We start from the raw sequence: 27,844 nt of genomic DNA on the forward strand, positions 1-27,844 counted from the left end.
GGCACAGAGGGGAGCTCACCTGGAAGATCTGTGCCTGGGACTCAGTTTACCTCCCTGGCAAGGGCGAGTCCACCCTCCTGGCACGTTTGAGGATTTCAGACCCAAGAGAGCCGTGCAAGCTCACCCCTTTCCAGCTGCGCGGCGTCAGAGGCGTAACATCCAGCTTGAAGAGATGCTTGCGCGCCCGCTCGTCAAGCTGGAGCGCTAGAACCGGAAGCACAGCTGGAGCCAGCAGGAGTCACTCCAAACGCGATCCTGTCATGGGTCTCCAGGCAGCTCATGCTGCTGGGCCTATGCTTCGATTTTTGCTGCACCAGTTGGATTCGAGCTAGCGCGGCAGGGGCTGTCTCAAAGCACAGACATATCCAGGGACAGACCTGGGCTGAGTTGGTCAGGGGAGAGTCTGATTGCAAAGCACTGGGGGGCTTTGCGAGACCCAGTCTGGGGCCAGAGGAAACAGCTGTATCAAGCAAGGCTGGCGAGCTGCCCCACTGATTTACACCGACTGGGGATGTGGCCATCTGCACATGCTGCAGTGCACATAAAATTTATTCTGCACATGAATGGGAAAAAATTAGCGGGAACATCAGATGTGGTCCCCTGGTGCCTGTACCTGCCTGTCCCAAGCTAGCGCCAGCTCTGAGAAGAGCAAGGACTCTTGGGGGCAAAGCCACCACGGTGTCCTAGGAGGCTGTCTGAGGCAGAGAGAGGACACTCCTGGAATAGGAGGAGAGACCGGACAGGGCCTTATTACAACAGCTCAGAGTAAGGGTCGTTACTTGTTCCCTCCAACAGCCAAAGCTGAGGGAGACAGGACAGCGTCCCCATCATCTTGCATATGAGTGGAAGGGCCAAGCCACAAGAATGCTGCGTCTCACTGCATTCCAGCAAGATCGGAGGCGACAGGGCCCCAGGGCCAGCTGCTTTGGGAGCTTGGCCGCGCCAGCTGCTCAGACCCTGGGACTTTCTTGGGACATGGGCAAAAGGGACTAAATGTTGGGAGCCAAAACCAGCAAGAGAGAAACGCCTGGGTCGTGTGTGTGTGTGTGTGTGTGTGTGAGAGTGAGAGAGAGAGAGAGAAACGTCTGGGTCTGTGTGTGTGTGTGTGTGTGTGTGTGTGTGTGTGTGTGTGTGTGTGTGTGAGAGAGAGAAACGTCTGTGTGTGTGTGTGTGTGTGTGTGTGTGTGTGTGTGTGTGTGTGAGAGAGAGAGAGAGAGAGAGAGAAACGTCTGGGTCTGTGTGTGTGTGTGTGTGTGTGTGTGTGTGTGTGAGAGAGAGAGAGAGAGAGAGAGAAACGTCTGTGTGTGTGTGTGTGTGTGTGTGTGTGTGTGTGTGTGTGTGTGTGAGAGAGAGAGAGAACGTGTGTGTGTGTGTGTGTGTGTGTGTGTGAGAGAGAGAGAAACATGTGTGTGTGTGTGTGTGTGTGTGTGTGTGTGAGAGAGAGAGAGAGAGAGAGAGAGAGAGAAACATCTGTGTGTGTGTGTGTGTGTGTGTGTGTGTGTGTGAGAGAGAGAGAGAGAGAGAGAGAAACATGTGTGTGTGTGTGTGTGTGTGTGTGTGTGAGAGAGAGAGGTGTAGTGTATGTGTGTGAGAGAGAGAAACGTCTGGGTCGTGTGTGTGTGTGTGTGTGTATGTGTGAGAAACATCTGTGTGTGTGTGTGTGTGTGTGTGTGTGTGCGTGCGTACGCGCTCGCGCTTAGGCGGCCACCTGCGACCCATCGCGCAGAGAACGAGGAAACCCGGGGTGGGCCTGATTCTCCATCCCCTGCCCCTTGTACAGCCAGCCCCCAATCCCCCGCACCGTGGGCGCCACAGCGATGGTTTCCATGCACCCGCCGTGCAGCGCTGCCAACAATGGGCCAAAGCGGAAAACAATGGGGGGGGGAATCAGCCCCCTCCCCCCAGTCTCTTGTTTTTGGTGCGCTCTGCTTTGCTGGGATCGCCTCGCTCCGGCGAGCTCGCCATTCGGATGCTGGGGCAGAATCCAGGCTGCGGACTCCCCCTGGAGCCGGCAAGTGTCACTCGGGGAGCGGGTCACAGCAAACCCCATGGGCGCCAGCATCCTTTGCACAAACCATGCGATTGCATCCAGGCTGGGGGCTCGGAGAGCGTGTTCGGGGCACGGTGTGCGGAGCGCTGCTGCCACCCCCAGGCCGGCTCACTGAACGGCCGCTCACGAGGGTCTGAAGATGCTGGAGCTGGACTGAGTCAGCGCCCTGCAAGGGACGTAGGCTACACTGGCTGGGCAGACAGAGCATGCTCTGTAACGGGGAGCCCGATGCTGGAAAAGCCCAGATCGCGGTGAGCAGGCGAGGACGACAGTTCGTTCCATGTTAGAACATCCAAGCCCATGGTTTATGCCTGGCTTGCTACCCCGGACATGCCCGAACCCAAGAGAGGATGATGGTTCCATCCCCTGCTCTGCCACCGACTCCCCCGTGCGACCCTGGGACAGTCTGTGCCTCAGTTCTCCATCTGTGAAACGGGAGCAATCGCCTGCCCTGACCTAGGGAGGGTGGACGGTTGTGCTACAGTGAAGGGGGCTATAAAACTTCCTTTGATAGTTAGCAGGGCAAGTCCAGGAGTCCCGAACACCTGAGAAGAGACCCAAGCCAAGGTGCCACTCAAATAAATGCTACCACATTTACCTTGGAGAGAAGCAGAAATTATGAATTTACGGCTACATGTGCACTGCAGTGCTATTTCGGGATACCAGTGGTACCAGTGGTATCCCAAAATAGCTATTCTGCGTCTTTTGAGCATGCCCGTTATTTCTAAATATAATGGGCCTGCTATTCCAACGTCCCTGTAAACCTCATTCCACAAGGAGTTTCGGAATAGCGATTTATTTTGAAATAAGTGCTGTGTAGACAGCACCAAATTTCGAAATAAGCTATTTTGAAATTAACTTGAAATAAGCTACACAATGCGCGTAGTTCAAATTGCACAGCTTATTTCAAGCTCCGGGTGCCGTGGAGACGCACCCGAAATGCACAAAGGGTTTCCCTAATACTTCCCCCTCTTATAGCATCAGCTTCCCAAAGCCTGCTCAAGTGAGATGGAAAACGTGCCTTGCTCTTCTACAGTCCGCCAAGTTCCAGGGGTCCGAGAACGTTACAGCCCCTTGGGAATCAATCCTCCCCGTGGGTACAGGACAGTTACTTACAGCAGCGATTAGATGCCACTCGAATTCAATTGCTTCTTCACAGATTTTCTCCCCCTATAAGGGCTCAGATTGGCTGCTCTGGAGACTGGAGGTCTCTCCACCCACAGCCCCCCAGCGTCGAGCCAAGTGGAGCACATCTAGGCATAAGAAGGACCCACATTTCTGCAGCCCATTCAGTCCCTCAGCCTCTCTGCTAATCCTCCTGACAAACTGCCAGTTATTCCTAGAGTCTAAGGTAAGAGTCTACACTGCACCACTAGTTGGAGAGAACTAGCGTTATTTCGAAATAACAATGCGAGCATCTACATGGGGCCATTTCGTGATTTCAAAATCAGTTCGAAATAACGGACGGCTTATTCCGAAATCTGTAAACCCCATTCTATGAGGAATAACGCCTCTTCTGAAACAGCTATTTTGAAATCAGGCATGTGTAGATGCTCCACTGCTTCTATTTCGGAATAGCCCCTCACCAGGACCATTCTACGTTATTCCTCCTGTGGCTCTAAATTGAGATAGCATGTCTTCATTAGCCTGCCTCGGACTGATTTTGAGGCTTCCCTGCAGGGTAGACATGCTATTTCAAAATAAGCTATTTTGGGATAACTATTCCGGAATAGCTTATTTCGAACTAAGCGTGCAGCATAGACGTATCCTAAGGCCAGAGGTTGGGGTTACCTAGTCTGACCCAAGAAGCTCCCTCTGCATGTAGCCCCTGGGGCAACGGAGACCCCTGTCCTCTGGGAATTGCTCTGACACCCAAGTTTGTTCTCGTCCATCACACAAGAACATCATTCCACAGCACAGTGTGGTCTAGCAGCGAGAGCAACGAGAGAGCTGGGTTCTATTCCCAGCTCTGCCAGACACCCAGCTGGGTGACTTTGGATGAGTCATTTCCCCACCTCAGTTTCCCCTCCTGCCTTTTGTCTGTCTTCCCAGGTTAGACTGGAACTTTGTTGGGGGCGGGCCTGTGTCTTGCTCTGTGTCTGTACAGTGACGCCCACCACAAAGGACCCTGATCTTGGCTGGAGCCTCTAGCCACCCAAATACAAATAGATGGGATTTGCACAAAGCACAAGTCACAAAGTCACCACTAACTAGGTGTCTGGTTTTCCCCAGACCATCTGGTATTTGTGGCCCCTGCGGGTATTTTCTGTTTTTCTTGGACGGAAGGTCGGCGGGGACAGTCTTCCCCTGGTGTCTGTGGGGATTTAAAGGCGCAGTGACCTTTTTTCTTCTCTGCTCAACAAGTTTGTTCCCCTGTTTTTTTGTTTTGCTCAACCAATTTTTTCCCCTCCGTGTTCGGGATTTTTTTGTCAAGTATCTGGCAACCCTACTAACGAGGGATGTTAAAAAGTGGTTAATTAGGTAGCTGTGTCACCACTGAAAATCTCTGCAATATAAACCTTGTACTGCAGAACCCGCAGCACAGCCGGATCTCTGAGAGTAGAGCTGGCAACCAGTGCACACCAGGAGCCGGCTCCCAGCTGCCATGCCTGCTCCTGGGGAGCCAGGTTTGCTGTGGGCATTTTACTACAGAGCCTGCAGCATGGGGTAGCAGCCAGCTCCCCAGGAGTTGGTGTGCGCCAGAAGCCAGCTTTTAAGCTGGTTCCCAGTGCACACCGGCTCCTGGCCCCCTTCCCAGCCCCACTCTTGACTCTGCTCCCAGGGAGCCAGCTGCCGCCCTGTGCTATGGGCCTGTGTGCAACCATGTGTAACCGTTACAATAATCGATAAGCCCATCTCTGCTACTAACCTGTGTACCCAGTAAGCTGTGCGCTCGTGCGGATGCTCAGGAGAGACTCAAATGCTGCCCCGCTGATTAGCAGAGCACTCACAGACAGGTTTTTGTTTCTGCTGGTGGTGCACAGGCATATGCCTTAGGGCACATACAAAATTTATTCTGCACATGGATGGAAGAAATTAGAAGGAACAATGCTACTAACCAATGCTGGATTTGAACCAGCAACTTATCATCTCTCATCCCTGTGGCATCTACTGTCCTAGCTTCTTCCTGCATTGAAACCCAGCATCAGACAGCAAAAAACCCATGGTTTACCTGACAAGGAAATCCCCAGTGACAGATTGTTTGGTTTCGCTGGGACACTTTTGGGTGCCTTTAATAAATAGCAACTGGACTGATTATTGTCTCTATTTGCCAAGATATTCTTTCCACGACTCTCTGCTGCACCACATAAGTGATTATAGTGTGTGGAATTAATCAATCCCAGAAGCCAGAGGGAGATCATGAGAAAACTCTCTCAGAAACCATAAAAGCGACCTTTGATTTAGCTGCAGATTAGCTGAATGCTAGGATACGATCTCCTAGCACTGTATGTGATTTATTCACTCTTGTTTAAAAACCCTTTAGTCTTGATACTTTAACAGGCAAGCTGCATTCAAGTCTGCTCATTTCTTATTAAATCGCATGGGTGCCGATGCAGGTATCTACACCCACTGGCAGCCAAACTACCCCATCTGCTCGCTTCTCGGAGTGCCTCTTGCCTGCTTGTCACCCCACTGACAAACTACCCCCGCAGCGCCCTCCGCCCGCAGTGACACAGCTGGCATTCAGGAGGCTCCAGAGGGAGAGGTGAGTAGCGGGGACTCAACACACTTGGGGGAGAAGGCCGAGAAGAGGTGGGGTAGGAGCTTGGGGGGGAGAAGAAAAATGGGGCGGGAGGTTGGGGGTGAAGCAGAGGGTTGAGTGCATGCGCGCGCACACACACACACACACACACACACACACCCCCCTACCTGGAAGGGAAGTCAGCACCTATGTTGAATCACACTGGGTGAAATCCACCAGGTGTAAGAATCATTCAAATACCTCTTTAGCCTACATCTGAAGATTTCAATGGTTCACATGTCCTGTGCTGGGCCCTCTCCCAAAGGGCTGATTTCACCCAGTGACAACAAGCAGACATCGTCTCGCCTCGTTACCGTCTCAGCTCTCCCTCAGCCTGATGTCACGTCTCCAAAAGGAGTCCTTTTTCACTGTCAGCCAGGTCTTATACCCTACACCTAGAAGGATCTGACCTCACGGGCAATCCCAGTTGTGACGTTGGAAGCGGTGCTGGCTGGACAGTGCCTTCCCGCCTAACCTTGCAACTGGCAGGCATCCCCTTGAGTCTAGCTAGCCAGCTGGGAGGTACCCGCAGACGGACAGCTCCTGCGCGGATGTGTATCCGTGTCACGCCACCCAAGTCAATGGTGCCGCTCCGGTTTACATCACCTGAGGATCTGGCCCAGTGTCTGGCGTAGAAGAAGCATTTTGCACCGGTTTTCCTTCCATACCTTGGTATCAAGCTGCACAGCGGACATGAGCCCCGACAGATCTGGCAACCACAACAGAGGGTTGGTAGACCAGCAGGACTTTGCCATTCCCACGGTAGCTGTCTGTACGCTTAGCCAATGAATCTGGCACAGAGCTGACAGCCCTGAACCGTCTACGTACCCCCAGACCAGGTAAAAGGGGCCCACACTGACCAAGCTTCTGCTGACGGACAGGATGGAACTGGGGACCGGGAACCAGGACTAGGGTGACGACCAGCTGGCAGCAGGTTCCGAGCCTTTGTAGATCAATACATTGAGCAGGGGGTTCCCACCTGGTCATCTCCCTCTGGCCAGCCCCTCCCATCTAGCCTCAGTGATGATGTGGAAGGACCCCCCTCAATAGCCCTGAAGCTTCCTCAGGCCTGAGCCAAAGCAGGTTTTGGGCTGGGGGGGGAAGGGAGGCGTTTGGGGGCTCCCGGCGCGGGACGGGATGTATGGTACTTAGTTCAACCCACCAGTGCCGGCCTCGGGGCCCAGGGCAGCCAGCTGAAGGGAACTGGGCCCTCCCTGCCTGCTGATTCCCAGCCGCACTGTCATTTCCACCCTTCCCGGCTCACACTGCAGGAGGCTGGTAAAGCTTGCCAGCGAGAAGGCTGGCGGTGACTTTTTTATACACCCATCGGGGAAAGAGGGACCTGCGGGGGAAGGTCAATGGATCCCGATGAGCAGCCTCGATGCTTTGTGCAGAACTACCGGCTCCTCTCCCCCCCCAAAAAAGCCACAGACCATATTTATCACCAGTCAGGACCGCCACGTGGCCAACGTCTCACAGCTACCACGAGCAGAGCCCTGCGCGGGTACAAAATTTGTATCCGCATCTGTAGCTGCAAAAATGAGCGGCAGACACCCCCCTCCCCCGACATCCGGGGAGGCAGATATCCGCGGACATAAAGCCGATAGCCACAAACGTGCAGGGCTCGAGATACAAAATGTGTGTCCACGTTCACACCTGCAAAAATGAGCTACGGACATCCACATCCACATCCACATCCACATCCACATCCACATCCACATCCACATCCACATCCGTGGGTATGTGCCGACAAAGTAGATCTCTGCGGATTTGCAGGGCGCTAATCATGAGGACTCCTGAGAACAGCTGCTGAGACAGGAATAGGGTGTGGAGCAGGGGTGGGCAAAAGGGCCTCCGTGGGCTGCAGCCAGCCCAACAAGTGGGTGGATCCGGCCTGCGGAGGCCCTGCTGCTTCCCCGCCCCCAGGACAATTAGGAAGCACCACACGCTGCTCGCAGGGGAACGGGGAAGAGCGGAGGAGGCTTGGCATAGGGGCAGGGAGTGTGGGAAGTCTCATCCCATGTCAAGGGCCTGGGCATCAAGGGGGAACGTGGGGTGCGGGCAAAGGCACTCCCTCAGCCCCAGACTAATCATTGTCTGGGGGTGGGGAACCTGGAAATATCTTGGCCCCGCCCCTTCTGCTCAATGCCACGCCCCTTCTGCTTGATGCCCCGCCCCTTCCTGTGCGCCCAGGGCCACTTCAAAAAATTCCAAAGTGGCCCCCGGCAAAAAATTATTGCCCACCCCTGGTCTGGAGAGACAGCACTGCCTAGTGGTTAGGAGTCAGACTAGGTCCTGCTCCCAGCTCTACGACCCGCAGGTTGATCTGGGGCAGGTCCCTTCCTCAAGCCAGGAAATCAAAAGTGAAGATTCTGAATGATGAAGCAAGGGCTTTGTCCAGCTGCAGGAAAATGTATTCGCTTAGTCATGCTGCAAACTGACCACTGGTTAATATGCAATTCGGCACCTTGGTGAGCTGCTGGTAGCTAAATTATCCAGTGGACACATGCCGGGCGGATTCTCTTCAGATTCTGCCTCTTGTGAAGCAGACAACCGTCAAGGCCTTTTGTAATGATCAGACCATCCTCAAAATTCCAGGAACCTGGCCCAGCACAACAAGAAAGCTTTCTAAAAACAACAAGTGTTCTAAAAGAGTTTTCATGTCAACAGGCAGCTGGAAAACACTGCTTCTCTGAGATGCAGCGTGACCCTATGGATAACACACTGGACTGGAACTCTCAAGGCCTGGTTCAATTCTTGGCTCTGCTCCTGGCCGGGCCGGTAACCTGGGATCTGATGCCTCCGTTTCCCCACTTGTAAAATGAGAATGGTGATTCTGTGCCTCCTTTGGAAAGCATGTTGAGAGGTAAAGACAAAAGGCTCAAAGAGGTCAGGCAGGAATGTGTGTTCATATAGCGCTGAGCCCAGTGGGGCCCTGATCCGAACCGGGGATGGATAAAACATGAGGCTCAAAACTTTCAGCCCGTCTGCACATCCCCCTTCTTGCTCAGCAGAAAGAAATGCCACCACTTGGTTTTGGCTGCAGGCGGTTTCCCTGCCGTCAGCTGAGGCAGAAACAAGCCGGACACAGCTGGAAGCCATGACACAGAAACCGTTGCACAAGAGCTGCCCAGACTGCAGGGAAATGGTCAGATGCCCACACACTGGCTACATGTGAAACCTGGGCCTTGGTGGAGAGCTTTGTAAAACGAGTGTATTTTATGGGGAACCCACTGTGACGAGGCAGTTGCCCCACATCGGTCCCCAAGGGGTTAAAACAGCCTGGGGTGAAGGCTAGTGCTGGGACCCAATCAGAAGAGGGCTTGAGACTGCCAATCAGGGCCCAGCTAGTCCCTATAAGAAGGGCTCTTGGCGAAGAGGAGAACACTCTTGCTCTAGCTATGGAATAGAAAGGACCTGGCTGCAGGGGCAGATGACCATTTTGCGGGGCTCAGGGCAGCACAATTTCGCGGGGCCCCCCTTTGCCACGGCACATGCGCGGGGCTTCTTGAAGCACGGGGCCTGGGGCGGCCGCCCTGCTCGCCCCGCCCTATATCCGCCGCTGCCTGGGAAGCTACAGAGGGTCCTTGAGTCAAAGACATGCTGGGGAAAGGCAGGCAGAGCTGCAGGCTTCATACAGGGGCCTGAGGGATATTAGGCCTGCAGTGAGGCAACCAGGGCAGAAAAAGGCAGCAGGTCCACACCCGTTGCCAATGACCAATGGTCATTTCAGACTTTGGTTTGCTCCTGAGGCAGGAGCTAGATGACAACTGGCAGTGGGTCACTGAGGCAAGGTAGGTATAGTGGGTTGGGATTCTCTGAGAGGGGAGGACCCCAGAGCGCAGGGGCACAGCCGCAGGGCAGTACCCTGCGGGAAGGGGCACTGTGGGTAGACACACAACCAGGAGGCAAGTAACTGACAAGAAAAGGCCAGCAGAGGGCGCTCCTAGGCCAACGAAGAGCTAATTTTCAGACTGGCCAGCAGGAGGCGCCATGGTGCTGAGTCACAACAGAGCTGAGGGGCTCCCCAAAAGAGAATCAAAAACAAGACCTAATTTGATGGAAAAATTCTAGATGGGAAACCAGGAGCCTCCATGCACACTGATTGGGACTGTAGACACTGATTGGGACTGTAGACGCTACACACGATGGGGAATCTCTGCCAAGGACATTACCTCACAACGCCATGGGACACAACATCGGACACATTAAGCACAACCCAGTGGCCGTCTGGACAGGGAGAAGCGAAAGAGCAGAGTCCAAAACGTCCTCATCAGGACAAGCATGACAGCTGCCATTTAAGATAAGTGATGCAGCTGTGAATTCGGCAATAAACACAGGAAGCAAAAATGGAAAACATGAGCTCCCAGGGTGTAACACTGGTGCAGAGCTGTTTGAATTAAATGGAAAGATTACCTCGTGGCTTTTAACTGAGCAGTGTGTGGTACAACATATCAAGTAACAATGTCACAGCAGGTCACAAATCCCTGTTTGCTCACCGCCGGACTCCAAATGAGCTACCAGACAGAGGCCTGCACTCCACCACTAACACAGCAGCAATCCACTGACGCATCCGGGCAAACACCATGCTGAGCCATGACAATGCACAGCCAAATGGAGCCACAGAGAAGTCAGTACAAACGGCGAAGTATTTTATATCGATGACAGCTGGGGTTGGACTTAAGGGATCTATGTTTAACATTGTGAGAATACGGCACGATACCTCCCGGCGTTTTATTAGGGTCACTACTTCCGAAAACTCATACGGACAGAAGGACTGCAGGTAAAACTTTTCAGAAGTGCTTAAATCCCATCCATTTCCGATGATTTGCATTGATTTTTCACTTTTGAAAACAGGACAGTGAAGCAGTGTCCCCTCCTGGCCAGAGATGGTTATGCAGCCCCCTGGTTTAATGGCAGAACCAGCAGCTATCACTTGACAGTTCATTTCTCTCCAACCCGGCATAGAAAATTGGTCATGTCAGGGGAAGGGGGAGGGGTTCCCTTTAAAGAACCAACCCACCTGTGACAGGAATGTCAGTGCTTGTGAAAACTGCTCCTTCATCCTTTGCACCAACATCTAATGACCGTCGTGATCCAAAGGTAAACCCATCACGAAATAGTGACAACAGATCTATGTGCCGGGAAACTAGGCCACGAGGAATAAAATGAGGCCACTAAGCAGGTAGCCTCACTGCAAAGGGAGGAGGCTGTCAGATTCCGAAAAGAGCCACTGTGCCAGGTAACGGCTAGCCTGGTCCAACCCAGCCATTCCTGTGTGCAAAAGGCATCTCAGTGGATGCTCGCTGTCTTTGGAGGAGACGCAGGGTGCTAGAGACGGAGCTCGTGTACGCACGGGAGTAATGCGCGCTCAAAAAGCAGCAAATGCAGGCCGCGCAGAAGGGATCTGCCTCCGCGGCACAATAGGCCGCAGTAGAATGTGGCCTGGCAGAGGGGTCACCGTGACGGGTGTCCAATAGGAAGCGGAGACATTCCTTGATGTGGGGGGTCGTGCTATGCCCCCTACCTTCCAGCCTGGGAGCTGGCGGTTGGCTGAGACAGTAGCTTTTTATTTGCATAATTAGGAGAAGTAGAATTTAGACGAAGAGATGCAACAGCAATTGGGATCCGGGGCAAGAACCCCAGCCACACCACAAAACTTTGACTCGTCCTCACTTCCGTCCATAAGGATGGGCCAGGCTGCAGAGACCAGCCCTTCCCAGCGCCTCCCGGCCCCACCGTCCTGCTGTATCCCCAAAGGCCAGAGCACTCACCTTGGCCTGTTGGCACCTTGCCTTTGTGGAGCTGCTTGAGGCGTTTCTGGTGGGATTTGCCGTTGTAGTGGATCTGCGCCTGGACGGCCGAGTTGAGCTGGATGTTACAGACCTCGCACAGTGTGAACGACGGCTGCTTCTTCTCCCGCTTTGCGCGCTGCTCGGACGGGCTGGGCGGGCAGCCCGCCGTCTCGGCCAGGCGGATCCTGTTCTCGGCAGGGTGAGACAGGCTCAGGGGTCGCTTCATATCTAAAGGGAGGAAGCACAATCCCTCTGGTGAGCGGGTGTTTGGATTGTGAAGCCCAGGGACAGGAGGTCAGGCAAGGTGGGGCTCTGCTAATGTCTGTAGGGCACTAGGCAGGCCCTGGTATCCTACTAGACAAGCACATAGGGGAGTATTATCAGGGAACCACTCACTCAGCAACAGCTGCTAAGCCAAGTGCAGCCTAGTGGTTAGAGCACAGAACCGGGCTCTCTGATTCATGGAAAGAACGGCCAGAAGGGCCCAATCTGATCACCAAACCTGACCTCCTGCATGGCACAGAGCCGCCCAGCCCAAGGATTCCAGCAGGGAGCCGGTCACCTCAGGTGGAACGTGAATGTGTATTTCTCCTTGTGTGGCCTATCCCTTTCCCTGCCTTGTCTGTTTAGCCTATAAGCTCCTCTGGACAAGAGCTATTACTCCATGATTGTACAACCCCAACACACTTGGTCCTGGCCCCCCAAGTCCCTGGATCCCACTCCCCTCCTAGGGCTCTTGTCCCTGGCTCTGCACCAAATCTAACCGGTGGCCCTCGGACAAGGCCCTTCACCACAGCATTACCCAGTCAGCTTTTAAAACCCCTTTGCGGAGAGGTGCTTGTAGCAGGCCCTGCCTGGCCTGGCTCTAGGCCCTGCCTCTGTTTTCCTTCCATTTTGCCTCAGACAAACTACCACGGCTGGTGTTTCTTCCTTACCGACCGCTCCCCTTGTGAGTGGGATTCGCCATTCTCAGAATTACCCAGCCCTCCTCCACATCAGCCCCTGCCAGTAGGCCCAGAAAGGCTTCCCTGGCTTATAGCCAGCCAGCCCGGCCAGCCGCCTGCCCCACAGTCCTTTTCAGCCTCCTAACTGGGCTCCCGATCCCCACCAGACCCCTTTGCTGAGCCTTCCCCTTGCACATCCCAGAAAACAGGTGTCTACAGGCCTTGTAGCTACTCTCCAGATGGGCGGGTTTCAAACCCGCCCCTGTTCCCATCCTGTGAGCCCTGGCAATGGTCCTGTCCCCTGAGGGGTGGGGGACGGGCACTGTAAGCACGGAGAAGCCCTCTGGGCCATGGAGAAGCCCTCTGTGTCCGTGCCACTAGGCCTGAGCATCAAGGCAGTGGCCCAGAGGTAGCTCAAGTCAGGGACTGCCCAGCCTGGCTCTCTGCTCTGGAGGTGTCTCCAGTGAGGGTCACGGAATTCAAGGCCAGAGGGAGCATCCGACCATCTTGTCTGACTTCCCGTACGGCCCAGGCCGGCTCCTGCCCCTGTCTTCTCCTGCAATTCCCTCGACTGGCTCTGAAACGTTTCTCCGGGCCGCTCGCCAGGGACCCTCGGAGCTGGGGAAGGAGGAGAGGAGGTGATCCACCCCCTTCCCTGTCTCCCTTGCCAGCCCCACATCCTCTGTGGGCAAACCAGGTCTCTCATCCAGGGCTCCCTTTGCGAGAACCCACCCTGGGACACCCCCGGAGCCAGGTTGTTCGCTCCTGCCGCGGCGCAGGCTGGCGCGGCCCGTGCCTCGTTCCGCTGGGAAGTCTCAGCCATCGTTACACTCCTGAAAGAGCGTCCCCGGATAGCTTTAAAACGCCGAGATGAACAGTGAGAGACAAGGCCCCCGACTGAAAACACAGTCGGAGGGCCCCTCCTGCGCACAGACTCAGCGCAGCACCTCCCAGCAGCCTCCAGATGGAGCAATCGCTCTTTGGTTCTCCCTGAGATGGCGAAAATCGTAAGTGAGCTTACTGCAGTTGGCTGGGAAGGGAGGCCCGGCCGGGATCAGGTCTGGAGAAAAGCAATTGGAGGTTCTAGGAACCCCCATGGGCCCAGCCAGGCCCACTCCCTTACGGCCTACCCCATTGTCCTATCCTGCACTAGGAGAGGCAGGGCTTCCCATCCCTCCCCAAGGCAGCAGCATGAGAACCCCAAGGAAAGAAGCAGGAATAGCTGCAGGGGGTATGGGAGGCAGTATTTACCCCACCAGCTGCTTATCCCATCTGGGAGGGGGGTTGCACCCACTGCGCGCGCGCGCGCACACACACACACACACACACACACACACGCAGAGAAAGATGGGTTTGCCAGCTTTACCCCCCTCTTGCGAATAGGAAGGGTGTGGACGCATTGAAGAGGGCCCAGCGGCAACCAAAATGATGAGGGGACTGGAGCTCTTGACTTACAAGGAGAGGCAGAGGGATTTGGGCTTATTTAGTCTACAGAAGAGAAGAGCGAGGAGTTTTTTCATAGCAACCTTCAACTCCCTGAAGGGGGGCTCCAAAGAGGATGGAGAGAGGCTGTTCCCAGTGGTGACAGATGGCAGAAGGGGGAAGTTTAGGTTGGATATTAGGGAAAAGTATTTCCCTAGGTGTGGGGTGAGGCACTGGGATGGGTTCCCTAGGGAGGGGGTGGAATCTCTATTCTAGAGGTTTTTAAGTCCTGGCTTGCCAAAGCCCTGGCTGGGCGGATTGAGTGGGGGTTGGTCCTGCTTTGGGCAGGGGGCTGGACTCGACGACTCCCGAAGTCTCTTCCAGCTCTATGGTTCTATGATTCTCTGAGCAGGGCAGCCTTACATCCGAGGCAGTTAATACAGCCCCAGTGGGACAGGAGCGGGTATGAAAATGAGGGAGGCCCCTTAATAAAGGTAAAAGACGACCAATGAAACCTGGCGTGTGTACATCTGTGTGGCCTTCCTGAACCGCTCGCTTCACATCGGCCTCCCAACACCGGGGAGGGACTCGTTTGGCCACACGGGACCAAACTAAGCTTGTGTCCCAGGCCTTGGCAACAGCAGGGGAGAAGAGGGGCACAGCCGCTCCCCTCGCTCAGCGGCACCGTGCACTTCACATGGTTGCTCACATTCAGGCAAGGCGAGTGCAAAATGCAGCAGCACGTCGCACCTGCTGCCTGCTGGCGCACACGGCACCGGGCAGCAACTCCAAACTGGGCTGGGAGGAGGCACAACCGGCAGGGAACTGGCTACTGTCACTCTGAGCCAGTGGCCACTCACCGAGAGCTCCCTTCAGCGTCCAGCAATACCTGGGCACGAAGCCATTGGCCCCCAGGGAGCCCGGCCGGTGCAGAACACAGCAGCCCGCCTCAGCAACACTGCAGCTTGTCCCACCTGCTCTCCGCTCTCTCTGTTAGCCCTCCAGGGACCAGCAAGTCACAGTCAAGGTCTTGGCTATTACCTCCAAACCACTCAAGAGCTTCGCCTATAAGACCATCGGAAGCTCCAGGATGAGGGACAGGGTGGACAACCCCACTCCAGGCACCAGAGAGTTGTGTGCAGACATGGGGGAGACAGCGCTTGCTCAGGGACCAGTCCGAGATTGAGAAACAAACTCCTATAAAAACCAAGAACTAACCCCTGCAGCTGTAACCACCAATGGGCAGATTTGAACCTGGGACCTGTAGGAGCCTCTACCCTCTGAGCTAAAAGCCAGCTGACTCCCAGCCCATGCCGTAGAGGTCTCTTGAGCTTAACTGTTGCTGTGGTCTAGGTACCACTTGCATTACTCAGTAACCACACTAGGTGTGTGGGTAACACAGCACCATCCTCTCCAACTGACAGGCGCTCTGCTCTGACCGGCCTTTGCTCACACACACAACACGGCACATACATCACCGACCAAAACAAACCCCATGTTGCTCCTCCAATTCTCCCCTCGGGAGAGAGGAGAGAAAAGACAGATCACAAGGAACAGATGTCGTCACGTCACTTACGGCACAATGGGAACACTCTCAGAAACTATGTGGTCAGGGCGGTAAAAAAAACCATCACAGCACAGAATAACGTGGTTCATTCTTCCAAGCTGAGTTCCCATCTGCAGGCACCGTTCCCCAGTGTGTGCGATTCATCCTGAGCTCAGGACCCACTCGAGGCCTGGGTACCACTTTCAAAACAGTGCCCAGGTGGTGCTGGTGCCTTGACCAGTGTCAATTACATGGAAGAATGATTAGAACCATACTGTAATGTCACTACACAATAAAATCACCTTTCTGTGTGGACACTAGGGGAGAGGGAGTTTTCCCATTGTTAGTACAGTTCAGAGCCCTCTGAGTATCGCCAACTATGGTCCTTCTAATTTTTCCATCCATGTGTTGAATAAATTTTGTTGTGTGCACTACGGCAGGTGCAGATGTGCACCACCAATAGAAACATGCTGCTAGCTGTGGGTGCTCTGCTAAGCAGTTGGGCGGCAATTAAATCTCTCTGGGGTGGCCGCCTAAGCACTCAGCTAACAGGGAACACTGATAATCAAGCCTAGATATAACTTATCTGGGTGCTTATACTGTTTCTGCTCTTTCCATACAGGAAAGGGAATCAATTACACTAGATTAAAACACCAGGATGTGCCATAATTGTCTCCGCAGTAAGGACTGTCATGACATCACTATTAACTATATTGGTGAAAAAAATCATGCCTTTACTCCAAATAGGGACTCCTGTTAAAAAGCTGTGTGTAAACCTGGCCTTGGGGTCTAGATGCCCTCTCCACTCTGCCCCTTTCTTATATTGGTTTGTATTTCTGGCCAAAACTTTCAACAATAGGAGCCTAAACTCGGGATTCTTAAATTGTCCTTTACCCAACTAAACAAGTGGCTAGTTTTGAAAAGTGGTGGCCCTGGAGTGATTGGGAGCGGGTGGGTAGTTCACACTTGGAAAAATCAGACCAATTATTTTGGTAGAGGGCTTCATTAGAATCATAGAATCATAGGACTGGAAGGGACCTCGAGAGGTCATCGAGTCCAGCCCCCCGCCCTCAAGGCAGGATCAAGCTCCGTCTACACCATCCCTGACAGATGTCTATCTAACCTGTTCTTAAATATCTCCAGAGAGGGAGATTCCACCACCTCCCTTGGCAATTTATTCCAATATTTGACCACCCTGACAGTTAGGAATTTTTTCCTAATGTCCAATCTAGGCTAATTTTGTTAGGCTTTTGCTTGCAACATTGGAAGGAGTGTTTGCCAATGCTCATGATTCTATCATGAGTCTCAGGGCATTGCGAGTCCTAAGTGTCTATCTCTTGGGGAGAAACACTCGAAACCGGGACCTCCTCCAAAGGCTCAAAATAAAAAGGACCAAAAAAATAATTAAAAAAAAATCTCCAGTCTCATGATACTTGACTCACAGATTTTGAACACTTGCAATGGCCAATGCTCCGGAACTGAGCTGTCCTGCTTTAAGAGCAAATAAATAAACAACGGAAATGTCGCCCTTCAACTATGGAATCCTGCAATTTACAGTCCTTAACCAAAATGCAGGCTACCTGCTGGTACTGGCTGCGCTGGGATGCTCAGAGGCTCATGAGAGGCAGGTGTTCATTACCGACGGCTGGACCAGCCGCTTACACAGACGCCGGATGGGATTTGCTGCTTGCCTCTGCTCCTACCCCCAGGGGAAGCCAGTAGAGATAAGGACAGGGCAGAGTGAGAGACAGAGACTGTGACAAGTGATTGAAAAGGATCCACTCTGCATGCATTTCTCTGATTTATACTAGGCAAGCTCTTGCTTTCCAATAACATAAGAACTAGGGGTCCCCAAATGAAATGAATAGGTAGCAGGTTTAAAACAAACAGGAGGAAGTTTTTCTTCATGTAGCACACAGTCAACCTGTGGAACTCCTTGCCAGAGGATGTTGTGAAGGCCAGGACTTTAACAGGGTTCCAAAAATAACTAAATAAATTCATGGAGGTTAGGTCCATCAATGACTATTAGCAAGGATAGGCAGGAAGAGTGTCCCTAGCCTCTGTTTGTCAGAGGCTGGAAATGGATGACAGGAGAGAAATCACTTGATGATTCCCTGTTCTATTCAGTCCCTCTGGGGAATTTGGCATCGGCCACTGTTGGAGGACAGAACACTGGGCTAGATGGACCTTTGGTCTGACCCAGTATGGCCGTTCTTATGCCTTTTGTTCCTTTCACAGGGACTCCTAGGCGTTGGGTTGGGTGAGGTTTTTAACCTTTTCTCCTTTTTATTTTTCATCTCACCCTTTCCTCAGTTCTTTCTAGTTTTCCCCTTCCTGTTTCTTCTGGTTTCCAAAGGGAACAAAACAGAACCCCGGCATACCAGGTAGGGGAGGCTGGAATTAGTAACGCAAAGGTCTTGGAGTGACATTGCGGGGAGATCTCTGGACTGGAGACAAATTTTCACTGCATGGCCATTAGTAGCTGGGACAGCTGCATAAAAATGGTGCAAGCAAGATTCCTGTGCTGAAAATCCTGAAATTTCTCCTGGGCAAAGAGGGGTCAAGGCAATGTCCCCTTTAATATTTTCCATCCATGTGTGGAATACATTTTGTTATGTGCACAGAGGCATGAGCCCCGTCAATAGAAACACAGAACCTAACTGCTCTGCAAATCAGCTGGGCCGCATTGGAACTTCTCTCGAGAGGCCGCACAAGTGCCCCGTTTACAGGGAACACTGGTCAAGGCACCAGCACCACCTGGGCGCTGTTTTGAGAGTGGTACCCAGGCCTCGAGTGGGTCCTGAGCTCAGGATGAATCGCACACACTGGGGAACGGTGCCTGGAGATGGGAGCTCAGCTTGGCACCCTCAGCTGTGAGCACACAAATGATGGCATTCTCCGGGCATACACCTTCCCGAGAAGCGGGGACTTGGACGTCCTGCCCCCTTGTGGAAAAGGTTCCTTTTCTCCTTCCCTGACACTTCACCAGCAACACAACGAGGGCAGCTGTGCGGATGCCTCAAGGCTCTAGAACTAGAAGTACAACAGGCACATATAGACACACAGGTAGGACAACACCCCCGGGACTGAGATCTGGGATTGTCCCTCTCCCCAGCTTGTTCCTGGCCTCCAGCACAGCGCTATGGATGTTACAGCCCTCCGCACCACTGCTGGATTTTATCGCCACACCCCCCTGTGAGCTACGGCCGTATTTATCTCTGGTACACAGATGGCGAACCGAGAGGCGCACGGTAGATTAATTCGCTTGGCCAAGGTCACCCGCAGGGAAAGGCGGCGGCAGAGTTGGAAACTGACCCCACGTCTCTCAAATCACAGCCCAGCAGTTTGCTAATGACACTGACGCGTCCCACCGTGGCTTGGGACCAGCATCTCAGCCCTGCTCATGCAACAGAAACTTAAACCAGCCCCAAAGCAAGACAAACTCCAAGGAGAGGAGGGTCTGGAATCGGGGTCTGACAGAGGCACCACAACACACGGATGAATCTTAAGGGGAGAGAGCAGCCCAGCCTCACATGTCCTGACACAGCAGCTGCTGCAGCAACACAGGTCCTCTGCATGCATTTCCAATGCCCTCCCGTTACCATGCCGGGTATTTTCACTATGATTACAGCCAGAGCAGCCAAGCTAAAATTGGAACGTTATCCGGACGAAATATCTCAACAATCTCGCTGGTCTTAAAAAAAGGCCCCGCTGTTGCCTTGATTAGAACGCAGCTCCCCGTCACGGCTCTCGTTACAACACTGAAAATGTCTGTTCCAGCCGCGTGCTCGCCTGGCTCATTCACTTAATTTCTCCGGTGCCTCCCTTCTCGGGTTCCGGGTCTGTGATTTGGTGATTTGGCGCCCATCTAGGCACACGGATTAAGCTCCGGAGAATCATGTTTTCACAGCTGACAGCTGCTTGGCTGAAATCGGTGAAATTCACCCCAGCCAGAGAGCATCCCTATAGACCTTTACATGCATCCTCTGTGCCCGAAAGAAGAATGGTGTAGCTCTTTCCTGTGTCTGTCTCTGCACTGACCAATCACGACTGGAGTATATCCTTGCCCATGCTATATGAGGTAGGGGGATAGCATCTCCATTATACAGAAGGGAAACCGAGGCACAGAGTTCGAGTTGGTGATTTCCCGAGGTCATACAGGACATCTGTGGCGGAGCCAGCATTTGACTGTGACTCTCTCTAGCCTCGTCCAGTATCCTAATCCACCAGACTCACCTTTCCTTTCTGGAGGGGTCTTGGCTTACAACAAGAGACAACTTTTCAAAGAACCTGCAACTTCAGTAAGTTCAGTGGTTGCTTCAGTGCAACAGGTGTCTAATCACCCCCATGTTCCCAAATCCTTAAACACCCCCTAGGCAGTACCGACGTCTGCATTTGCTGATGCTTGTAGCTACAAGATGCAAAAGGGATGGGACAGGACCTAAACCGCTGACTAATGGCGGGGAGGAACAAGTTTTCTATGGGTGCAGGTTATCCCATGGCTGAGTCCTGCAGGGAGTCTGACCCCCTCCTCAGAAGCAGACTGGCACAGGAGACAGGAATGGGTTAGATGGGCTCCCAGAACGGTGGCAATGCCAGCTTTTACACGTCAGACTTTAGCCACCATTCCCAGATGAGGGTCCGGCCCGGCCACAGATGGGCATGCGAAAGTTCCATACTGGTGTAGAGGGATCACATGTGTTTTCTTCACTGAGGAGAAAGGGGGATTTTGGTCCCCAGGAGACCAGCAAATTGCCTCCGTACTCGACAGATGGCAAGACAGGGAGACGGTCTCCTGGCAGCTATGAAAAGCTCCCTGACAGATGTCTAAATCTCTCTGAAATAAAAGAAGGTCAGAGTCAGTGGACCGTCATGCCACCAGATATCCTAAGTGCTCCCATAAGTCTCTCTCCTCGGAGCGATGCCCACTGGGCATGGATGGGCGAGGCCATGAGAAAGCAAGAGGGGCATATTCTGGGCTGCCCGGCACACACAAGCCAACATCAGGTCTGGGCTGCCAGTATGGATGGGGCAGGAGCCGAGAGAGCAAATGGGTACAAAGGGCAGCAGGGGTGACAGCCGTATGATGAGTGTGTCAGCTTTGGGAAAGAGTAGGAAAAACCAGAACTCTTCCATAGGGGGAAGGCAAGGGGAGTGAGTCTTTTTGCTAAGGAACTGGCTGGAGAATCAAAAGACCTGGGTTTGCTTCCTGGCTGAGCCACGGACTCCTGTGTGACCTTGGCAAAGTCACTTCATCTCATAAGAACATAAGAATGGCCATACTGGGTCAGACCAAAAGTCCATCTAGCCCAGTATCTTGTCTGCTGACAGTGGCTAATGCCAGGTGGCTCAGAGGGAGTGAACCAAACAGGGAATGATCAAGCGATCTCCACCCTCTGACAAACAGAGGCTAGGGCCACCATTCCTTATCCATCCTGGCTAATAGCCATGAATGGACTTCACCTCCATGAATGTATCTTGTTCTCTTTTAAACCCTGTTATAGTCCTGGCCTTCACAACCTCCTCAGGCAAGGAGTTCCACAGGTTGACTATGCGCTGTGTGAAGAAGAACTTGCTTTGTTTGTTTTAAACCTGCTGCCCATTCACTTCATTTGGTGGCCCCTAGTGCTTATATTATGGGAATAAGTCAATAACTTTTCCTTATTCACTTTCTCCACACCACTCATGATTTTATAGATCTCTATCCTATCCTCCCTTAGCCTCCTCTTTTCCAAGCTGAGCACTTCAGTGTCCCCATCTAGAATAAAGGGATGAAAAGACTCCCTCTGTGTGAAATTGTCTAGCCTAGGTCAGATTGGTCGATGGTAACCAGCCCTTGTGGCTTTACAATCTATGTAAGAGTATAGCTGGGTGCCTGGAAGATAGAGACACATCGACAGAGCTGCAGAGCACAGCAAGAAACAAACTGAAGGCACGAGTATTGATGGGATGGGCTTGGGGAACCTGGACTGGGAAAGGGGAGCAAACCAAAAGTAATGTTTTCAAAAGCACCCAAGTGGTTCAGGAGCCTCATCTCGCTGTGACCCAGGCTATGTCCACACGGCCAACAAGACTGGGCTCTTCACTGGGGTTAGCTAACTCCGGTTAAACCAGCCACGAGGGCACAACGCCTCCGTCATGCTGCTGTTCCCTGATGGCTGTTTTAATCTGGATGAATTGAGGATGCAGAATTATAACCCTCATCAGCATTTTTGCTGATTTATGGGATAAATCTTCCTCTCCAAAGCCTGAACTTGATAAGAAACTGGAAGGCAGGGAAGCCTTAACGCAGTAGCAGCAGCTTGTTCATAATTTTAAGGCCGGTTTTATAGCCTTGTATTACAGTCGATAACCTCAGCTCTCTCCCGCTTTCTTTTTTAACAACACCATAATCACACGTCGCAAAAGGGCGCAACCCAGGGACAAACACGCAAGAGAATTTAGAACCGGAGGCATGAAACAGCTAAAGCACCCAAGAAATGGACTATTTTATAGACAGCGTTCAACTGGAGAGCTCTCCTTTCCCTCAGGGAGCAGCAAGATGGACATTAAGGGGAAAGTTATGGAGCTAAATCATCAGTCTGGGCGTTGTATTTTCAGACTCAAGTAACTTCCTAGCCGGTGGATTTGAACTGAGGCCGTCTGAGAGCTCACTGTGTTTAGTCCCCAAGAGATTTACATTCTCTCCCTCTCACCATCATGACTTATCCTCTGTGTGCCATTTACGCAGGACCAGGATAGCAGAACTCCCTGGGCTGTATTCCTGTCTCTGTGGCTTATCCATGGAGAGAGAAATTCTCCCCTGCACAGGGTCTAGATCAGTGTTTCTTAAACTTTTTAAGACCAAGGAACACCACACAATATTTTTTTTATGAGGAACACCAAGGATTTTTTGTTGAGAAAAAAAATAGGAGGGGAAAGGGTCGGGGGGAAGTTATTGAGCAAAAGAAAAAAAAGTTGCCTGCCCCTTTAAGGGTGGCCATTTTGAATTCTGTTGTTCTCCACGGCACACCTCTGACTACCTTGCAGCACACCGGTGTGCCATGGACCACAGTTTAAGAAACCCTGGTCTAGATGGAACTGAAGCTCAGAGCCTTATTTTGGTGGCTTATATGGAACCTCAGCCTCGTTCCAGAAAGGAGTGAGTTTCAACCTCTGATCATGGGACTAGTCACCTCTGCCCCTTGTGCCTCAGTTTACCCCCTCTTTAAATGCACGTTGCAACAATTCCTTATGCAGCACGGGAGGCTTTGTTCATGTTTCCAAAGCATGCTGGGATCTCTGGGAGAAGGATGCTAGAGGGGGCCAGTCTCCATACACACAACCCTGTGATAAGCACGGGCCCGTCACCAGGCTCTGGTGCAGCAGGCACAGAACAAGCCCCTGCCCCGAGTGGCTTGCATGGCCCTGAGCCACACTTCATGGCGGTGAGCTGCATTTTACCCAGCCCGGTCCTACAAAGAACTAGACTCCCGAGAACACTCACTGTGGATTTCACCCGTTCACCAAACTCCCTCTTTTGGTGCTGGACATTCTCCTAGTATCCAGCCTAATTGACTCACTAGATTCACAACATCTTCGTCCAATCACGTGAGACAGACACGGGGGTTAAATTACCCCGATGAGCTATTTCGATGTCACTAAAGAGCTGCCAAATCAACCTGAAGCTGAAAATCAGTGGGCTATTGATTGGGGATTTAATGGTGGGTGAAATGTACAGAACTTGATGAATATGGAGCAGCAAGTGAGAGCATTCATCACCCGCGTTTCAGCACACCGGCTGCGGCGGGCGTACAAGCCAACTCCAATTTGCTGTGGCTTTTCCTGAGAGATAGAGTGGGATGGTTTCCTCTTTATCCTCTCAGGTATTTTGGAGTCAGGGCAGCGCAAGCCCTGAGAATAGAAGCCACAGCAAATTCAGCGATGCTGTTAGCAGCCCCAGTCAAGGTCAGGGCTCTGTGTGCAGAGCCACTGTGTGTATGCGTGCGCGCGCGCACACACACACACACACACACACACACACACACACACACACACACACACACACACAGAGAGAGAGAGAGAGAGAGAGAGAGAGAGAGAGCAAGTGATAGCTCCTGCCCTGAAGAGTTTATAGACAAGATCAATGGCGTGGGGATAGGAAGTCTCGTAATTATCGTTTGAACAAATTACTTTTGACCGTGATGGATTTGCTGTCACTTGAAGTTTCTGGCCGTCTGGTCTTGCTGTCTAGAACTCAATGGTACCCATTTTACACAGAGGGAGTAGAGGGCCAGAGAGATGAAGTGAGGTGACCAAGGTCACACAGGAGGGGCTGTGGCAGAACCAGGACTGGAACCCAATCTCCCAAGTCCCAGTCCAGTGTTTTAACCACAAGCGCATCCTTCCTAAATGAAGTCAGTAGAAACAAGCTCTTGTTTCCATCTAGGCCACAGGTTTGAATCCCCGCTCCCCACCCACTGAGGGCTGGGTGTGGGACGGTGGCATCTTGGATGAAAGTTTCACAGCCCCACAACCATGCATATTCACCCCTTGCTGTGACTCCTAGCAAGAAGGCCAAGGAAAGTCTCCTTAGTGTCAACGAGCGTTCCCTGAAAGTTGGGTGCTTGGCGACCACTCAGTAAAGATTTAAATATCGCCCAGCTGATATTTAGCAGATATCAGCCCACAGCTAGGTTTTTATTTCCACTGGTGGTGCACACGCTGACAGGCCTCGGTGCACATAATTTATTCCACGCCTGGATGGAAAAGATTAGAGGGAACATTGGTGCCAACCTGCAGCTCGTCCTTGTAGGTATCTGGGCACGGGGGCAGTGTCGCTGCCACCACCCTCAGCTGAACCTGCTCTGTGGATACAGACTTTTCCCCTCTGGCTGCAATTGGCCTCGGGAGGGAAGCAGCCGACAGCTCCTGAATTTAGGAGCAAAACCCCTGGTGGTAGCAGATAAAAGCAGCTGAAGCCAGAGTGAGATGGAGTCGAAGCTCTGGACTGCACCTGGAAAATCAGCTCTGAAATTCAGCCCCTGTGCAGCTCCAGCAGGGCTTTTTACTCTGTGCCAGCTAAGCCTGGCTCCCTGCCACCTTTGCCCCCTCCCCGGAGCAACACCAGTGCTGAACTAGGCAGGTGGTTTTTGCCCTTGTCTTCCTCCATGTCCTGGCTTAGATGGTGTGTACTGGGGAGGAGACTGGCGTGCTCTTGTGTAGGCTCTTACGCGAGCGGCCAGATTTGTCAGCTCATCAGGTGCCTGTCGGAAAGCCGGGCCTTTCTTTTGGTGCTTAGGTAGGAGAGGGATTCCTTGGACTAGCGAGCCCCACTGGTGGCCACCAAGAACAGGAAAGTCTTGTCCTATATTGGTACAGCACCAAGCACAACAGAGCGCCTAGGTCAACCCGAAAATAAATAAATGAACTAGGAAGTCGCACCTCTTCGGTACCCTGGGTGGCAAAACGTCCCTCTGGATAGACGTGGCCAAAGGCAGTTATCCTAGAAACAGGGAACGTGCCTCAGTTTATTTCGTAGACAGACTCAGCGTCTGGAAATGCCCTGGAAAGAGTTCTCTGGCTTTACTGTCTGAGTGCACGCTAGGGAGCTGAGAATGCCTCGGTTCCACACCCAGCTGTGACACTGACATTGGATCACCTTTGGCAAGTCCCTTAACCTCTTTGCTGGGTTTCCTATCTCACCAGCAGGGGACCCACCCACCCACCCACACACACAGAGTTACAACAGAACAGCGCAGGACAGTAGGAATGACCCACAACATAAAGCGAACAGAGCGAACACAATCCCCACTACATCACACCCAACAAAACCCTCAAGCTTTGTCTACACTGCGGCTTTTGCCGCAAGCACCTATGCAAATGAGTGCACCAAAACAAGCAACGTGGATTCTGGCATAAGGATCAGGCTCAAAATGGAGTTTTGCTCAAAAAGAAGTCCACACTGCTTGTTTTTGCCCAAAACCCCTTACGCAAAAATGGCTTTAATAAATTATGCAAATGAAGTGTGGTGATATGCTAATCCATGTTTCATTTGCATAGGTGCTTGCAGCAAAAGCCGCAGTGTAGATGTAGCCTAATATGCTGGTGCAACTGGAACACCTGGTCAGGTGCTCATGAACTGTGGTCATCTTCTTTCACAAGGAAAAGCTTTATTCCAGCCACATTCTCAAGACACACACCCCTGTGCCCTGAAAAGCTGCACGCCTGAGAATGAACCCAGCAGGTGTTCGATCAACTCCAAAGTCCTTGCTTAGAACTTTAAAACCCGTGGCTTAACTCTTAGTAACAACCAGGTCTGTTCTCATCATTTGGAATTGAATCCAAATGACCCAGATGGAAGCAGCTGACAAAACCTTTAGCAACGGACGTTTAAACATTTTTAGAACGTTATTCAAAAACGTCCATCCGTGTATCGCCAAAAACTCACGAGGGAGCCAGGAATACACCACGAACCAAGAAAAACATTAACGGATGCAGCCCAAACTGTTTCACAGGATTGCTGGCTGGCAGTTTGTGCTTTGCAAAGTAAATCGCTGTTATAGCTCGTCAAGTGCTCCCATTAAAAGCAGTTTGCGTATAGTAAGTAATTAGCCGATATTTTATAGCACTCTGACGATGTAAAGCACTGTATAAGTGCTACTAAAGCACTGTGGAAGCACTATAACATCTTAACTTTTATATACACAATAGAAACATAAACTCGGATTGACAGAGCAGGCATACGCTTACAGTTCAATGCAAGCCAGTGTAAAACCCTGAAGGCTAAAGCCTCTCAGAACAGAAAATCCATATTAAATGCTACTTTGGGAGCGTTTCTTACTGACATCATAAAGGGTCTGGTCATTTCTCCCTACAATCACTTTCCTTGAGTAGCTTTTAGTGTCCTTGCCACCGACAGATTTCCAGCCAACTCATCCCCAGCTCCGTTCAGGACAAATGGCTTAAAAAAGGTGACATTTGTATCATTAATCTAATGCACTCCACGGCTCTTACCTGAATGGCACCAAACAGACCGTTTTCCCTGCCCGGCTGCTTGCTGGCACCCCTCTCCTCCCATATGAGACAAGAGAGTTAGAAGAGAGGAGACGTTGCTCCGGCAGGCTCCGGGGGAGAATTTCTGACATTTGTCTCATATTGCAAGCAGCATCTGGGACGGGTTCGATCACCATTAAATCAGCTGTTATCAGCAAGCTGCGAACAAAGCCCCAGGCCAACAGAGAAAGTTTGGAGCCTGCTTCACAACAAGTTTCCCTAAAGCCCTGAGCATCACATGGGAGACCAGGTGCCAGCTGGCAGGAGACTGCAACTGTAGCAGTTACCTTGAGCCAAGACTGGGGACGAGGCACCTGCCATCCGCTCTCGGGGGGAGAGACTAGATGACCAGTCTGCTGGCCCCGGCTCTAAAGTCGTGCCCAGAAAACGCTCATCCTGCCTCATGAGTGCGGCTACCGGGCCCCAAACGCACAGCAACTGGGACAGCCGTGCACCCGCCAGCTCCAAGCATGCCTAGGATGGAGGGGGCGTGTACAGCAAGAGAACGGAGGTGCAGGGTCTGCTCTGAACCAGTTTGCCCCCCTTCTGCTGGTCTCTGGACACGTGCTTTCCCTAACAGCCCAGCACAGGGAGGCACCGCTTCCCCCTCTCCAGAGACCGAGGGAGATCTGGGCACGTGCTACCGGCAGGACCACTTCCTTCCCTGACGGCAGCTTGGCCGGAGTGGCCCCCCAGGGGTCCTTCCCCCACCCTGCAGCGCTTCCCAGGGCGAGAGCAGCCCAGGCGTAGTGGGGCTGGGCCAGGAAGGTCGGCACGTGGGAGGGGGCACGCTGCTCCTCAGCCTTGGGCCCATCTACACAATGGCCTAAGATGTACCACACCCGCCCTCTCAGTGCTGCTGGGGTCTCCACCTCCTCCCCCGTCCCACCTCCACAAATACATGGGATTCAAGGACGGATCAACAATCCTGACAGTCGGGGTACCTCCTTGGTCTCCTCAGGACAGGGAGTGGCGTTTTGGTCCGGGGGTGTCCCAGGCAGAGCACAAAAAGGTCAGGCCGTGCGCATGGGGCCCCTACGGCTACCCCCATACTAATAAATCATGCTACTCTCAGGACTAGGGATGTGAACAGGTAACCGGTTAACCCTACCCCTTACCGGGTGGTGCTTCCTGGTTGTTAGGCTTGGGTTGTGAGTGACCTTCACTGGCTGCTGGCTGCAGCACGACACAGCAGGGCAGGGGATGAGTCATTATGCAAGGGGGCTTCGAACCTGTCTGACCAGTTATCTCCCAGGGAGCGGAACAACAGGAAGAAGGGGAGTGGAGCCCTGGCTGGGGGCAGGGCTGGAA

The 27,844-nt window shown here is 52.6% G+C and overlaps 1 protein-coding gene across 7 annotated transcripts in view; it reads right to left on the reverse strand.

Annotated features, from left to right (window-relative positions):
* Positions 1-27,844, reverse strand: part of LOC102463920 (zinc finger protein 385C) — a 222,168-nt gene that overhangs the window by 132,189 nt on the left and 62,135 nt on the right. For 4 of the 7 annotated variants that reach the window (XM_075911606.2, XM_006130935.5, XM_025188595.3 and 1 more), the window contains exon 2: positions 11,567-11,815. In XM_075911606.2, the coding sequence (XP_075767721.1) occupies positions 11,567-11,815 (249 nt within the window). Of the gene's footprint in view, positions 1-11,566; positions 11,816-26,494; positions 26,635-27,844 lie in introns of those variants that run through there. The other 3 variants (XM_075911608.2, XM_006130936.5, XM_075911605.2) reach the window with 3 other exon arrangements.

This window comes from Pelodiscus sinensis, chromosome 29 (assembly GCF_052426305.1).
Source record: "Pelodiscus sinensis isolate ZL-2025 chromosome 29, ASM5242630v1, whole genome shotgun sequence".
Taxonomy (NCBI): domain Eukaryota; kingdom Metazoa; phylum Chordata; order Testudines; family Trionychidae; genus Pelodiscus; species Pelodiscus sinensis.